The sequence below is a fragment of the Erpetoichthys calabaricus genome, chromosome 2 (genome assembly GCF_900747795.2).
Source record: "Erpetoichthys calabaricus chromosome 2, fErpCal1.3, whole genome shotgun sequence".
NCBI lineage: Eukaryota > Metazoa > Chordata > Cladistia > Polypteriformes > Polypteridae > Erpetoichthys > Erpetoichthys calabaricus.
In genome coordinates, this window is record NC_041395.2 from 166,610,608 (window position 1) to 166,625,378 (window position 14,771).

At 40.0% G+C, this 14,771-nt stretch overlaps 2 protein-coding genes across 3 annotated transcripts in view; one reads left to right on the forward strand and one right to left on the reverse strand.

Moving 5' to 3' along the window:
• LOC114669508 (presenilins-associated rhomboid-like protein, mitochondrial) overlaps positions 1–14,771 on the reverse strand; it is a 1,019,231-nt gene that overhangs the window by 72,759 nt on the left and 931,701 nt on the right. The gene's annotated exons all lie outside the window — the stretch shown is intronic.
• ubxn7 (UBX domain protein 7) overlaps positions 1–14,771 on the forward strand; it is a 143,181-nt gene that overhangs the window by 65,803 nt on the left and 62,607 nt on the right. For both annotated transcript variants that reach the window (XM_028825689.2, XM_051922887.1), the window contains 2 exons: positions 1,854–1,919; positions 13,900–14,012. In XM_028825689.2, coding sequence (XP_028681522.2) covers positions 1,854–1,919; positions 13,900–14,012 — 179 coding nt within the window. The remainder of the gene's footprint in view (positions 1–1,853; positions 1,920–13,899; positions 14,013–14,771) is intronic.

Consider the following 14,771-nt stretch of genomic DNA (forward strand, 5'->3'; position numbering starts at 1 on the left):
TCTCTGAGATCTTGCTTTTTTCGGTTCAAGGCTTCATAAGCTCTTTTATGTTCTATGGTGTACTTATCCCAAACCATCATCTTTGAATGTTGCAAGACTTTCGCCTTGTATGTAGATCGGGGTAATTACATTCATTGCATTCCTAGTCTGAATCACAATGTGATTGTATGGGTGGTTACCTGGCACTGTAGGGTTGCCACCCGTCCTTTAAAATACGGAATCGTCCCGTATTTGAGAATGAAATTGCGCGTCCCGTTTTGAATCAATACGGGACGGGATTTGTCCCGTATTTTTTTTTATCATTTTTTTTAAAGCAGTGTCTCATGCAAATCATCCCACACGCATTTTATGAAGATGCCTCCTTTCCTACTTTTGATTGGGTAATACTTGATGTCATCGTTAGTTTGATTGGTCTTTTTAACTGTCCAGTGAGGAGGGCGGGTCTTTTAAGTAGAGTCTGCAATGTGTTGGCGCTGTGATGTGGCACCAGCTGCAGTATGCGTCCCTTATTTTTTTGTATTAAAAGTGGTAACCCTACCTGGCAGGTAACACTTATGTTTGGTCATGAAGTCGTCTAAAATCCGCCACGTGCCCTCTTTTAATTGTGAGAAGCAGATATATATAGCCAAATTCTCGTGCTTCGTTGCGGCGAAGTACTGCTTTTAATTTTTTAAGAACCTTGGAAAGGTTTAAAACCTTTTTAAACGGATCGAAAATATACCAATAACAATTTGTTAAGGATTTGTTTTTTTGTGAACCTCGCTTTTCACAGCTGTCGCGCTACGGCGTGTGTTTCGTTTATTTGACAGTATGTAGATCGTGGTAATTACATTCATGGCATTCGTTTTCTGAATCACAATCTGACTGTATGGATGGTTACCTGCCAGGTCACGCTTGTGGTTGGTCAGGAAATCGCCTTACATCCGCCACGTGCCCTCTTTCTGTTCCCAGAAGCTGATCATAGAATGGTTTTAATAGTTAACTTTCAAATAATGCAAAGAGTATGCGACACGTGTTTCTCCCTAATTCTGGGCTCATCAGGCATACACACTCCCTGCATCCCCTCTCGGGAATCGAATCTCTATCGTCAGCGCCAGAGTTGAACCCCTAACGTTGCGGTCAGCAAGTCGGCTAACATCCGCCATGTGCCGTCTTTCAGTTGCAAGAAGCAGATCATAGAATGGTTGAAACTGTTGCCCCTAACGTTGCGCTACGGCGTGTGGTTCATTTATACCTCGTGTCTTCTCATTAAACTTTTATCTCGCGAATATGTTATTGCAATCCGCAGCGGGAGCGTTTCTATAAACTTAATTTAAACTTACGTTTTACACCGTGCTTTGTTTCCCTTATGAACATGCTTGTATGCTTCACTCACTCGTTTCTTATTGTTTCGCTCCCTTCTCAATTGTTTAATGAATTTTTTGTTCTTTGCTGTTTGCGGCTCCTCCTTCATTTGTCCCTACTGCTTTCACAGTCTTTTCATGTGATTACATGGGAGGCGTGATGACGTGACACTCAACTCCTCCTCCCACGGCCATCGAGTTGCCGTCCATTACAGTATATTGTGAAAAAAGAGGTTCCAGTTATGACCATTACGCGTTGAATTTCGAAATGAAACCTGCCTAACTTTTGTAAGTAAGCTGTAAGGAATCAGCCTGCCAAATTTCAGCCTTCCACCTACACGGGAAGTTGCAGAATTAGTGATGAGTCAGTCAGTCAGTCAGTCAGTCAGTGAGTCAGTGAGGGCTTTGCCTTTTATTAATTAGTATAGATAAAATAGAAGGTCTTGAGAATTTTTCTGTCACTAAAAATAAAATTCAGAAATCTTTCTGTCTTTCTCTTACAAATTATAGTTCCTAAACGACGGAGGCCCACCAGGTCCATATTTGATGGGTTTCGGGATTTCCAGACAGAAACAAGTATGGACTTCTATTTTAACATTATTTTTACCTGCATTGTGTTTTACAGTAACAAAGCATTTATCTTTTATCAGCAGCAATATGTTTTAAGGTAATATATTTTTAACTTTACATAATTGCATGATAACTGAGTGATAACTACAGCTGCAGACTCAAAATGCACATATGATTAAAAATATGGAGCATATGCTTAAAAGTTAGCAGTACAAAGGTTACACATAAGCTTCACAAAGAGAAGGCTCAAACAAGTATATTAGTGTTGTTTGCATGTGTTTATTGCAGATTGTCAGATATGATTGATGCATTAGCAGTCAGTTTCTTCCAGTCCAGTGAAAGATACATTCTTAAGTTCTGCACTATACACCAAGAGGGAGCATTACCTGGTTTAGCCAGCAAAGCTAAAGAAACATAATTTGCTTGATCAGTTGTTTGCACTTTTGACAACATATCCTCATATCCTTGTGACCATAAAAGTGTAATTTCAAGTTTTGTAACATGCGTAATGTAGCTCCAGCTTAGAACTCACGCATTTTGCATGTATCATCTCATTATGTTGCCTGTTGATGGCATTTCTTATGTTTACAAGAGTAATTTGAATCATTTGGTGTTCAACAAAAACATCTGGATCTTTGATGCACTGTTTCATTTATTTCTTTCATTGTGTAATAATCTGTGTCGTCTCAGTCCACCAAGCACAAAAATTCACCCTCTCTGTCTAGTTCTGCTACATGAACAAACATATCTGCTTTTTCTTTAATTAAAAAAAAAAAAAAAAAAAAACTACACCCAAATACCATTTATCTATGACAAGGAGAGTAGATGTGGTTTACAAAATGTTCAGACTAAATATAGAATAGTGCTTGGAGCTGGGGTGTGTAATCTTCTTCTTCTTTCGGCTGCTTCCGTTAGGGGTTGCCACAGTGGATCATTTTCTTCCATATCTTTCTGTCCTCTGCATCTTGTTCTGTTACACCCATCACCTGCATGTCCTCTCTCACCACATCCATAAACCTTCTCTTAGGCTTTCCTCTTTTTCTCTTGCCAGGCAGCTCTATCCTTAGCATCCTTCTCCCAATATACTCAGCATCTCTCCTCTGCACATGACCAAACCAACGTAATCTTGCCTCACTGTCTCCCAACTGTCCAACTTGAGCTGACCCTCTAATGTACTCATTTCTAATCCTGTCCATTCTCGTCACACCCAATGCAAATCTTAGGATCTTTAACTCTGCCACCTCCAGCTCTGTCTCCTGCTTTCTGGTCAGTGCCACCGTCTCCAACCCATATAACATAGCTGGTCTCACTACCATCCTGTAGACCTTCCCTTTCACTCTTGCTGATATCCGTCTGTCACAAACCACTCCTGACACTCTTCTCCACCCATTCCATCCTGCCTGCACTCTCTTTTTCACCTCTCTTCCACAATCCCCATTACTCTGTACTGTTGATCCCAAGTATTTAAACTCCTCCACCTTCGCTAACTTTACTCCTTACATCCTCACCATTCCACTGACCTCCCTCTCATTTACACACATGTATTCTGTCTTGTTCCTACTGACCTTCATTCCTCTCCTCTCTAGAGCATATCTCCACCTCTCCAGGGTCTCCTCAACCTGCTCCACACTCTCGCTACAGATCACAATGTCATCAGCAAACATCATAGTCCACGGGGACTCTAATCTCGTCTAATCTCATTTGTCAACCAGTCCATCACCATTGCAAATAAGAAATGGCTCAGAGCCAACCCCTGATGTAATCCCACCTCTACCTTGAATGCATCTGTCACTCCTACCGCAGACCTCACCACAGTCACACTTCCCTTGTACATTTCATGTACAACTCTTACATACTTCTCTGCCACTCCCGACTTCCTCATACAATACCACAACTCCTCTCGAGGCACTCTGTCATATGCTTTCTCCAGGTCCACAGAGACGCAATGCATCTTCTTCTGGCCTTCTCTATACTTCTCCATTAACACCATCAGAGCAAACATTGCATCTGTGGTGCTCTTTCTTGGCATGAAACCATACTGCTGCTCAATAATCATCACCTCACTTCTTAACCTAGCTTCCACTACTCTTTCCCATAACTTCATGCTGTGGCTCATCAATTTTATCCCTCTGTAGTTACTACAGTCCTGCACATCCCCCTTATTCTTAAATATTGGCACCAGTACACTTCTTCTCCACTCCTCAGGCATCTTCTCACTTTCCAAGATTCCATTAAACAATCTGGTTAAAAACTCCACTGCCATCTCTCCTAAACACCTCCATGCTTCCACAGGTATGTCATCTGGACCAACGGCTTTTCCATTCTTCATCCTCTCCATAGCTGTCCTTACTTCCTCCTTGCTAATCCGTTGCACTTCCTGATTCACTATTTCCACATCATCCAACCTCTTCTCTCTCTCTCGTTCTCTTCATTCATCAGCCTCTCAAAGTACTCTTTCCATCTGCTCAACACACTCTCCTCACTTGTGAGTACGTTTCCATCTTTATCCTTTATCACTATACCTGCTGCACATCTTTCCCAGCTCAGTCCCTCTGTCTAGCCAATCGGTGCAGGTTCTTTTCTCGCTATTTAGTGTCCAAACTCTCATACAACTCATCATTCGCTTTTTCTTTAGCCTTCTCCACCTCTGTCTTCACCTTGCACCTTATCTCCCTGTACTCTTGTCTACTTTCTGCGTCTCTGTGACTATCCTACTTCTTCTTTACCATCCTCTTCCTCTTTATACTCTCCTGTACTTCCCCATTCCACCACCAGGTTTCCTTTTCCTCCTTCCTCTGTCCAGATGTCACACCAAGCACCCTTCTTGCTGTCACCCTTACTACAGCTGCTGTAGTTTCCCAACTGTCCGGTAATTCTTCACTACCACCCAGTGCCTGTCTCACCTTCTCCCTAATCTCAACCTTGCAGTCTTCCTTTTTCAACTTCCACCATTTGATTATTGGCTCTGCCCTCACTCTCTTCCTCTTCTTGATCTCCAACGTCATCCTACAGACCACCATCCTATGCTGCTTAAGTACACTTTCCCCTGCCACTACTTTGCAGTCTTCAATCTCCTTCAGATTGACTCTTCTGCATAGGATGTAATCTACCTGTGTGCATCTTCCTCCACTCTTGTACGTCACCCTATGTTCCTCCCTCTTCTTAAAATACATATTCACCACAGCCATGTCCATCCTTTTGGCAAAATCCACTATCCTCTGACTTTCTTCATTCCTCTCCTTGACACCATACCTACCTATCACCTCCTCGTCTCCTCTGTTCCCTTCACCAACATGTCCATTGAAATCTGCTCCAATCACCACTTTCTGTCCCTTGGGTACACTGTTCATCACTTCATCTAACTCAGTACAAAAATCTTATTTCTCATCCATTGCACACCCAACTTGCGGGGCATATGCACTAACAACATTCATCATCACGCCTCCTGTTTCCAGCTTCATAATCATTACTCTGTCTGACACTCTTTTCACCTCCAGAACACTCTTGACATACTGTTCCTTCAGAATAACCCCTACTCCATTTCTCCTTCTATCCACACCATGCTAGAACAATTTGAATCCACCTCCGATCCACCTGGCCTTACTCCCCTTCCATTTAGTCTCTTGCATGCACAATATATCAACCTTCCTTTTCTCCATCATATCGGCTAACTCTCTCCCCTTACCAGTCATACTGCCAACATTCAAAGTTCTTACCCTCAATTCCACTCTTTTTACCTTCCTCCTCTCCTCCTGCATCTGGACACGTCTTCCCCTCTCTTCTTCTCCTCCTTCTTCTTTGGCCAACAGTAACCCAATTTCCGCCTCCACCCTGTTGACTAACAGTGCTGGTGGCAGTTTCATTGTTAACCCAGGGCTTGACTGATCCGGTATGGAAATTTGTATTGTTGTCCTCATATTGATTTGGCATATTGGCAAAAAATTATATCTCAGTATTTTCTGGCACTTTGACAATAAAAATAATTAGACAATATTTTGCATCCTTTAAAGTGTGTTTGTAAAAGTCTAATTGATCTAGCTTGGTCTTGATAATATGATATTAATTGTAGCTTACTGATGGGATTAATGGAAACAGCAGTTAAGGAAAACATGTCTTCTTTATTTATTTATAAGTAAAATAACACAAAAATATTACAATTACCAGTCAAAATATTACTGATATCAAACAGTGCTAGTATGAGTAAACCATTTCAAAGTGGCCTACAGGATTTACACAAAAAATTATACTAAGACCAACAAATTTGTTATAAGAGCATTTTAAACAGACACTTACCTTTAGTGTAAATAAACAATATATGAATCTAAAGGGAATAAAATACAAATCATAACTGAAATACAGGGCATGGACATTAGAGTGTGGATAAACATAAACTACTCTGCTATAAGGTGAATTGTGCAGCATACACGCAAGAACAAAAATCTAACATACTGTATTATTGTATTGAAATCCAAAATTCTGTCAAACACTGCACAGGAAAAAAGTTATTGGAAAAAAAAAATCTATAACAATTTTAAACAAATTACTAATTTCAAGTTCTGTCCAATATTGCACAAAGATATCAGAAAAAAATAAAATAATTGTAAAATGCTACTGAGGAAACGTCAAGTTTTGTGACAGAATCACCAGTTGTCCACAGCATCTGGCTTCAGACCAGCATGGTTATTGAGGAACCCTCAACCCCCATGAAAGAGACAGCTTGCAAAATAAAACACCCCAGATAGGCATATGCTTCTTACGGAAATAAAAGTAATCTGTTTGGGCGAACTGCATAATTTGTTCGAAACGATTTTTCTAGTACAAAGCACCATACGCATACGTATGGTGCTTTGTACTAGATCAATTTCACTATATAAATGGTGAAACAAGTTAGTTGTTGAGCTGTCTTTGATGGTAAACAACATAGTTTGCAGATTGCTGGCTTTTATTTTATTATTATTTTTTTAAATTTTATTGATTTTATTGAAATCACACAACATTCCATACAAATAGATAGATGGCTTTTAGATAGCAAGGCTGTTTATCCCCTGATGCTGTTTGCTAACTCAGTTTTAAGCAGCTACACTAGCTTCACTTGTGGTGCACTAACCATGCATGCACACCAGGTAGTCTCAGCTGTTAGGTTAAATGAAACAGATAATGCATGGACTCTCAAGTTATAGTTTTGATTGTTTTTTGCAAAGTGAGTGACATACTCCATAATTTCAACTAACATGTCATTAAAACAACATTTAATATACAGGTGCTGGTCATAAAATTAGAATATCATGACAAAGTTGATGTATTTCAGTAATTCCATTCAAGAAGTGAAACTTGTATATTAGATTCATTCATTACACACAGACTGATGTATTTCAAATGTTTATTTCTTTTAATGTTGCTGATTATAACTGACAACTAATGAAAGTCCCAAACTCAGTATCTCGGAAAATTAGAATATCAGTTAAGACCAATGCAAAAAAAGGATTTTTAGAAATGTTGGCCAACTGAAAGGTATGAACATGAAAAGTATGAGCATGTACAGCACTCAATATTTAGTTGGGGTTCCTTTGGCCTGGATTACTGCAGCAATGCAGCGTGGCATGGAGTCGATCAGTCTGTGGCACTGCTCAGGTGTTATGAGAGCCCATGTTGCTCTGATAGTGGCCTTCAGCTCTTCTGAATTGTTGGGTCTGGCGTATTGCATCTTCCTCTTCACAATACTCCATAGATTTTCTATGGGGTTAAGGTCAGGCGAGTTTGATGGCCAATCAAGAACAGGGATACCATGGTCCTTAAACCAGGTACTGGTAGCTTTGGCACTGTGTGCAGGTGCCAGGTCCTGTTGGAAAATGAAATCTGCATCTCCATAAAGTTCGTCAGCAGCAGGAAGCATGAAGTGCTCTAAAACTTCCAGGTAGACGGCTGAGTTGACCTTGGACCTCAGAAATACAATGGACCAACACCAGCAGATGACATGGCACCCCAAACCATCACTGACTGTGGAAACTTTACACTGGACCTCATGCAACGTGGATTCTGTGCCTCTCCTCTCTTCCTCCAGACTCTGGGACCTTGATTATCCAAAGGAAATGCAAAATTTACTTTCATCAGAGAACATAACTTTGGACCACTCAGCAGCAGTCCAGTCCTTTTTGTCTTTAGCCCAGGCGAGTAGCTTCTGACGCTGTCTCTTGTTCAAGAGTGGCTTGACACAAGGAATGCGACAGCTGAAACCCATGTCTTGCATACATCTGTGCGTGGTGGTTCTTGAAACACTGACTCCAGCTGCAGTCCACTCTTTGTGAATCTCCCCCACATTTTTGAATGGGTTTTGTTTCACAATCCTCTCCAGGGTGCGGTTATCCCTATTGCTTGTACACTTTTCTACCACATCTTGTCCTTTCCTTCGCCTCTCTATTAATGTGCTTGGACACAGAGCTCTGTGAACAGCCAGCCTCTTTAGCAATGAACTTTTGTGTCTTGCCCTCCTTGTGCAAGGTGTCAATGGTCGTCTTTTGGACAACTGTCAAGTCAGCAGTCTTCCCCATGATTGTGTAGCCTACAGAACTAGACTGAGAGACCATTTAAAGGCTTTTGCAGGTGTTTTGAGTTAATTAGCTGATTAGAGTGTGGCACCAGGTGTCTTCAATATTGAACCTTTTCACAATATTCTAATTTTCCGAGATACTGAATTTGGGACTTTCATTAGTTGTCAGTTATAATCATCAAAGTTAAAAGAAATAAACATTTGAAATACATCAGTCTGTGTGTAATGAATGAATCTAATATATAAGTTTCACTTTTTGAATGGAATTACTGAAATAAATCAACTTTGTCATGATATTCTAATTTTATGACCAGCACCTGTATTATCGTAGATAATAGATATCTCACACTCCTTCTTGGAGCTGTAAAAATTATATTAACAATTTTAAAACAGTAAATCGAATGAAGAAATACTTCAGAGTACTCACATTACAGGAGACAGATCCAAGTCTTTGAAACAGTCTCCAGGAAGAAAGGAATTAAAAGTGAATTGGTGAACTCTATTACAATACAGAGACGAGGAAGTTTATTGTGAGCTAATGGAACAATAGTGAAGGTAGCTGAAGGAATGACTCAAAAGTCTTATATTTATGAAAACTGTGATGTGGACAACCACTATATTTGAACAGTTTAGCTGTCACTTCTCCCGGGCCAAGAAGTGTGGTGCTACAGATCAGTAAACAACCAAATACAAACGGAGAAAATGGGAAAATAAAGTTAATCAATTAATAACTGTTTCAAAGTGCTCCTTCTACATATCTACAGTGTCTCCAGCTGAGGTCACTTTTTCTGTATTTTTGTTCCGAACAGCTTGAACAGGTATTATCCTGTTCACTGTTTTTGAAATGCCAAATGGTTTTCCAACGGTGGCCACACAAATATGCCCCTACACACGAGCTTTCACTTTAGCTACTGTCTTCTTGTCCTGTCAGTACTCCTCACACTCTAGTGATAACATTTATTGATAAGCCTAATTCTTTAAATTTTCAGCTTCTCTCACTACAGGTGTCTACCAGCGTGATACTGGTTTGCTGTTATACCTGTCACTACAGGCAGGCACCTCTTATAGGGGTCTTAAAAAGGATTCATTTCGATACTATGTCCCTAGCTTTTACCAGTATGCAAGAATAACTCATTCTCTTAGCCACTGAAGAGAGGAATGAGTAGACCTATGTTAATAAAGACAAGGCTATAGCCCATTCTGTCCAGATCCTTTCAGAATAAAGACCAGTCCATCCTGTCAAATGCCTTCAATGGGTCTAGGGAAATTAAAACAGAAGGGAAGGTCAGGTGTAATATAAACAACATAAAATAAGTGATGTACTGTGTCTGCTGCGTGATGAGATTTGATAATGCTTGTTTAATTCAAATAAGCTAGTTTAGAAATTATTATCTGCTGCTGATGAGCTAGCATGTTACCAAGTAGCTTGGCATCAGAACTGAACAGAGATAATAAGTGTTAGTTGGAGCAGTCAATGTTATCCTTATGTTGATTAAGCAGTGGGCTAATCAAAGCCAAATTCAGTGAGGGGTTAAGGTGGTGGTGGTTGTAGAAATTTATAGCAGAGCAGAGCTGATAGCCTCATCCAGGGAGGTTGCTAGTAGCCAGATACTCTTTAAGTTTAACATGTGGAAGAGTAGCGTTCACTGCAGAGGCTTCTGACTTTCAGACCTCTGCGGAGACAAGGATTTGTGAAAGGACTCAAATCAGAGGAAGCAAAGGTGGGGGGACAGAGTGAATAGATTGGTGTAAAGTAAAAAAAATGAATCTCTCTTTAATTTTAATGTCTGAAATATTGGTGAATGAATGATATTTTCAAAGCCAGCTGGCCTGTAATTCACTGAGTCTTGGCCTATAAACATAATAATGTATCCTACCAGGGCTGTGGAGTCGGCAGATAAATCCTTTGACTCCGCCTCCAACTCCGACTCCTTAGTTTCTGGTTCTTCTGTCTCCCCGACTCCGACTCCTCTGTATTTAATATGCTAATGTATTTTCCATGTTGATTGAAGGAAGGCAACATACACATCATTTAACCACAGAACTACTAGCTAGGAAGCTAACTCTCTACCGTATTGGCCAGTTTAAACAAAAGACAAGAACCCCTGAACACACATCAGGCCATAGCACACACCTCCACCTACTGTGCATCATTACACTTGTTTACACTCAAATTAACTTGTTAAACACATCCATATTACTAACCGAGAATGGTAAACCGGAAGGCACAGACGCAGGTACACGGCGATGGACCCAGGAGACATAGTGCGCAGGCGCCTACAGCCTGCGTCTCATAAACCGCAAGCGACGTGTGATCCACCGCGAATGAAGGAGTTACGGCTTAAAAACGAAAGAGCTCAACTAACGTAAATAAGACATGAAGCAACAATGCGCCCATAGCTAATGACTAACGACACAGCCACACAGAAAAGAGGATTCTGCACTGCACTCCAGAGTCAAACGTAAGACACTACAGGATCCGCAAAGGTCCACAAAGATAGTACAGAAGGCGCGAGAAACTACGAAAGGCGCATGCGCCTACAACGTGCTTCTGAACTAAACATCCACACTACACAGCATGGTCCGGGTAATAAGCACCTACAACGCGCTTCTGAACTAAACGTCCACACATGAATCAGCAACGCGCCCATAGCTAACGACTAAGGAAGACACTACACGCTTCCAAACCATATGCCACACAAAAAAGAGGATTCGGCGACCCGCCCCAGAGTCAAACGGGAGAGACTACGGAGTCTGCCAAGGTCCACAACACACAGCATAGTGAAACCCAAGATAGTACGGAAGGCGCAGGCGTCACCGCCATATTGTGAGTGGCACTACTGCAGAGTGAACTTAGGAATAATGTGCTGCTTAGGACCGCCATATTGTGAGTGGCACTACTGTGGAGTGAAGTTAGGCATAATGTGCTGCTTGGGATTGTACAAACCGCTGAACGCTTTACACCAAATTCATTACAGTAATACAATATTATAAGTACTCACAGAACAAACAAACACAAGAGGCTTCGGCATCCCGCCCCACAGTCAAACCGGAGAGGGTACGGAGTCCCCAAACGTCCACATAACACAGCATAGTCAAACCCGAGATAGTACGGAGGGCGCATGCGCCTACAACGACACACTACACAGCATAGTCAAACCCGACATAGTACGGAAGGTGCGGGCAACGCGCATCTAAAACACCGCAGGCAAGTACCCGAGATGGTGCAGAAGCCCCAAAGATCTGGACTCCACAGCATATGTGAATCACATTACAGTAATACAATATTATAAGTACTCACAGAAAACACAAACACAAGAGGCTTTGGCGTCCCGCCCCACAGTCAAGCAGGAGAGAGTACGGAGTCCCCAGACGTCCACAAAACGCGGCATAGTCAACGGAAGAGCTCAACTAATGGGAAGGCGCATACAACGCGCTTCTAACCATAGCTAACCACCGCAAGCGAACTCTGATACACCGCCAAATACGAAAGAGCTCAATTAACGGAAATAGTCAAACCCGACATACTCCGGAAGGTGCAGGCGCCTACAATGCACTTCTAAGACACCACAAGCAAATACCCAGGATGGTTTAGACTCCCCAAAGATCTGGACTCCACAGCATATGTGCATCATACGGACGGAATCCCCAAAAGTCCAAACTACACAGCATATGTGAAGCGCATTACAGTGATACGTTATTAATGGTTGCTAACAATATTGTTCACTTAAACGACGCCAATCTCCCATTACAGCTGCATGTGCCATGACAATCAACAACTCCCAAGGACAGACCATGGACAGAGTCGGCCTTTACCTCTCTGAGTCTGTATTTAGACATGGATTCGAATAAATCTTTGTAATGTGCCATGCTATGGGTTCTTTACATCCTATGTACGTCATCTACACCTGAACACTCCAATATATCTCATACATAGATCTGCGCATCTATACTTACATAACATAACAATTAAACTGCTATTGTCAAAGATGATACATATGTAACAGTTACCAAGAAATACAATAATCTCTTTCAAATGTATTTCGGGTTACCCACGACCAGGGGTTGACGAATAAAGCGAGCAGGGGGCGGAGCCCCCTAGTTATATCTAAAATAAAATTAAAACACTTTTTGTAATGTACCATAATCCAGATTACAATATGTGAATGTCTGGTTGTATAATAGCTCAGCTGAACATCACACTAGTATTAACACAACTGTACACTGGTCTTTATTCTTACATCAGAGAAATATTTAATTATGACTATTGTTTGTGAAATGGGACATTTGAACTTGATGTATTTTTTTTTCATTACAATTTAAATTTATTAGGAGTTGGAGTCGGTACATTTTTGCCAACTCTGACCCCGACTCCAGGTGCCCATAATTGTCTCCTACTCAGACTCCTCAACTCCGACTCCACAGCCCTGTATCCTACTGGGATGAGTAAAATGGCAATATTTATGGTTGTAAAGCTAATAGAAAGTAATGTTATCATAAACTTGCAAAACGTATTGTGTATGTGTTTGGGATATTTAAATGATTATTGCAAAAATTATTAAAATAATAAATCTTAAAATTTCCTCAAATATCTAATTTGAGTAATAGACATTTTGCACCAATCAGAAAATTGGTGCAGCATACTGTAATTATGAGAGTCATATGGCTTTTCAGAACATCAACATTTTAACATCAGCTCCACATTTAATATTGACATACCTGAACATATTACTTCAGTACATGTAATATATCCAATAATTATTTTATCTTGAAACACATTAACAGTTTATACATTTTGCGTATCTAAAGTTTATTTTTTTCAACAAAAAATGGAAGCAGTTTCATGATTACAGAACTACATAAATACAAACTACTCAGATATTTCTTGTTATTCATTCTATATACAAAACCTTTAAAGTGCTGTACAGAGAATATAAAGTTGGATACATGGTGTTTTTTCTAGTAAAAGTATATTGATATTTTGTATTAATATTTGATATTTACAATGAAAGATGTGTACATAGTTTATTGCTTATATTTAGAAAGATTCACCTTAATCTATTTTTAATGCAAAATATATTTCCATTTATGTCATCAGTCATCATTGCTTCCTTATAGTTTGTAATTAAATAAAATTTATAAGATAGCTTTTTTAAAGTAAATCTTTGCATTTAGTGCTTGAATGTTTTTATTTAAACCATTTGCAAAGTATTTCTATTGACACACTTAAATAAAGTGTTAATTATAATTTAATTGGTAATGGGTTTATTTAAAATATGAAGATGTGTTAAAAGTCCTTTAAATCAATCACAGTTTCAGTTTAAATTAGAATTGTCAATCAACTTTGTGTAATATATTAAGTAAAATGTGTTATACTAACCCAATAACTATTTTTACATTGCAAGTTTGCATGTCTTTCTTTTATTACATCAACCATAGTTCGTCAGGAGCAAGAACTTCGGAATGGAGGTACAGTGGATAAAAAACTGAGCACACTTGCAGACCTCTTTAGACCACCTATAGACCTCATGCATAAGGGCAGCTTTGAGACAGTAAGTACTTTCTGTGTACACTATGTAAACATGCATTGCAGTAGAAATGAGACAGCTAAAGATATGATAAAGAGTGTGTTGAAAGTTTCCTTAAGATCATTTTCCAAAGTATTTTTGATCTAGTTTATGCATTTTAGCTGGAATAGCACAGTTACCTGTGACTTTTAGTCGAGGTCTTGCCTGATGGAAAAACAGCCTTAATTGTCTTATCTGTATCCATCTTTGTGGTTAGTGGAAATATGACCATTACTTTTATTGCTCATTCTAATATAATGATGTAGCACTTTTCTTAGAAAAGAAAATTATATACTTTTTAAGAACTGCAGAAAATGCAATTTATCATAATGTGTTGGTATGTAATTGATCTTTTCCAGTGAAACATTTTTGCTTTAACTCTACTACAGTGATCCTTCGCTATATCGCGCTTCGCCTTTCGCGGCTTCACTCTATCGCGGATTTTATATGTAAGCATATTTAAATATATATCGCAGATTTTTTGCTGGTTCACGGATTTCTGAGGACAATGGGTCTTTTAATTTCTGGTACATGCTTTCTCAGTTGGTTTGCCCAGTTGATTTCATACAAGGGACGCTATTGGCAGATGGCTGACAAGCTACCCAACTTACTTTTCTCTTTCTCTCTCTTGCACTTTCTCTGATCCTGACGTAGGGGGTGTGAGCAGGGGGGCTGTTCGCACACCTAGACGATACGGACGCTCGTCTAAAAATGCTGAAAGATCTTCACGTTGCTACCTTCTGT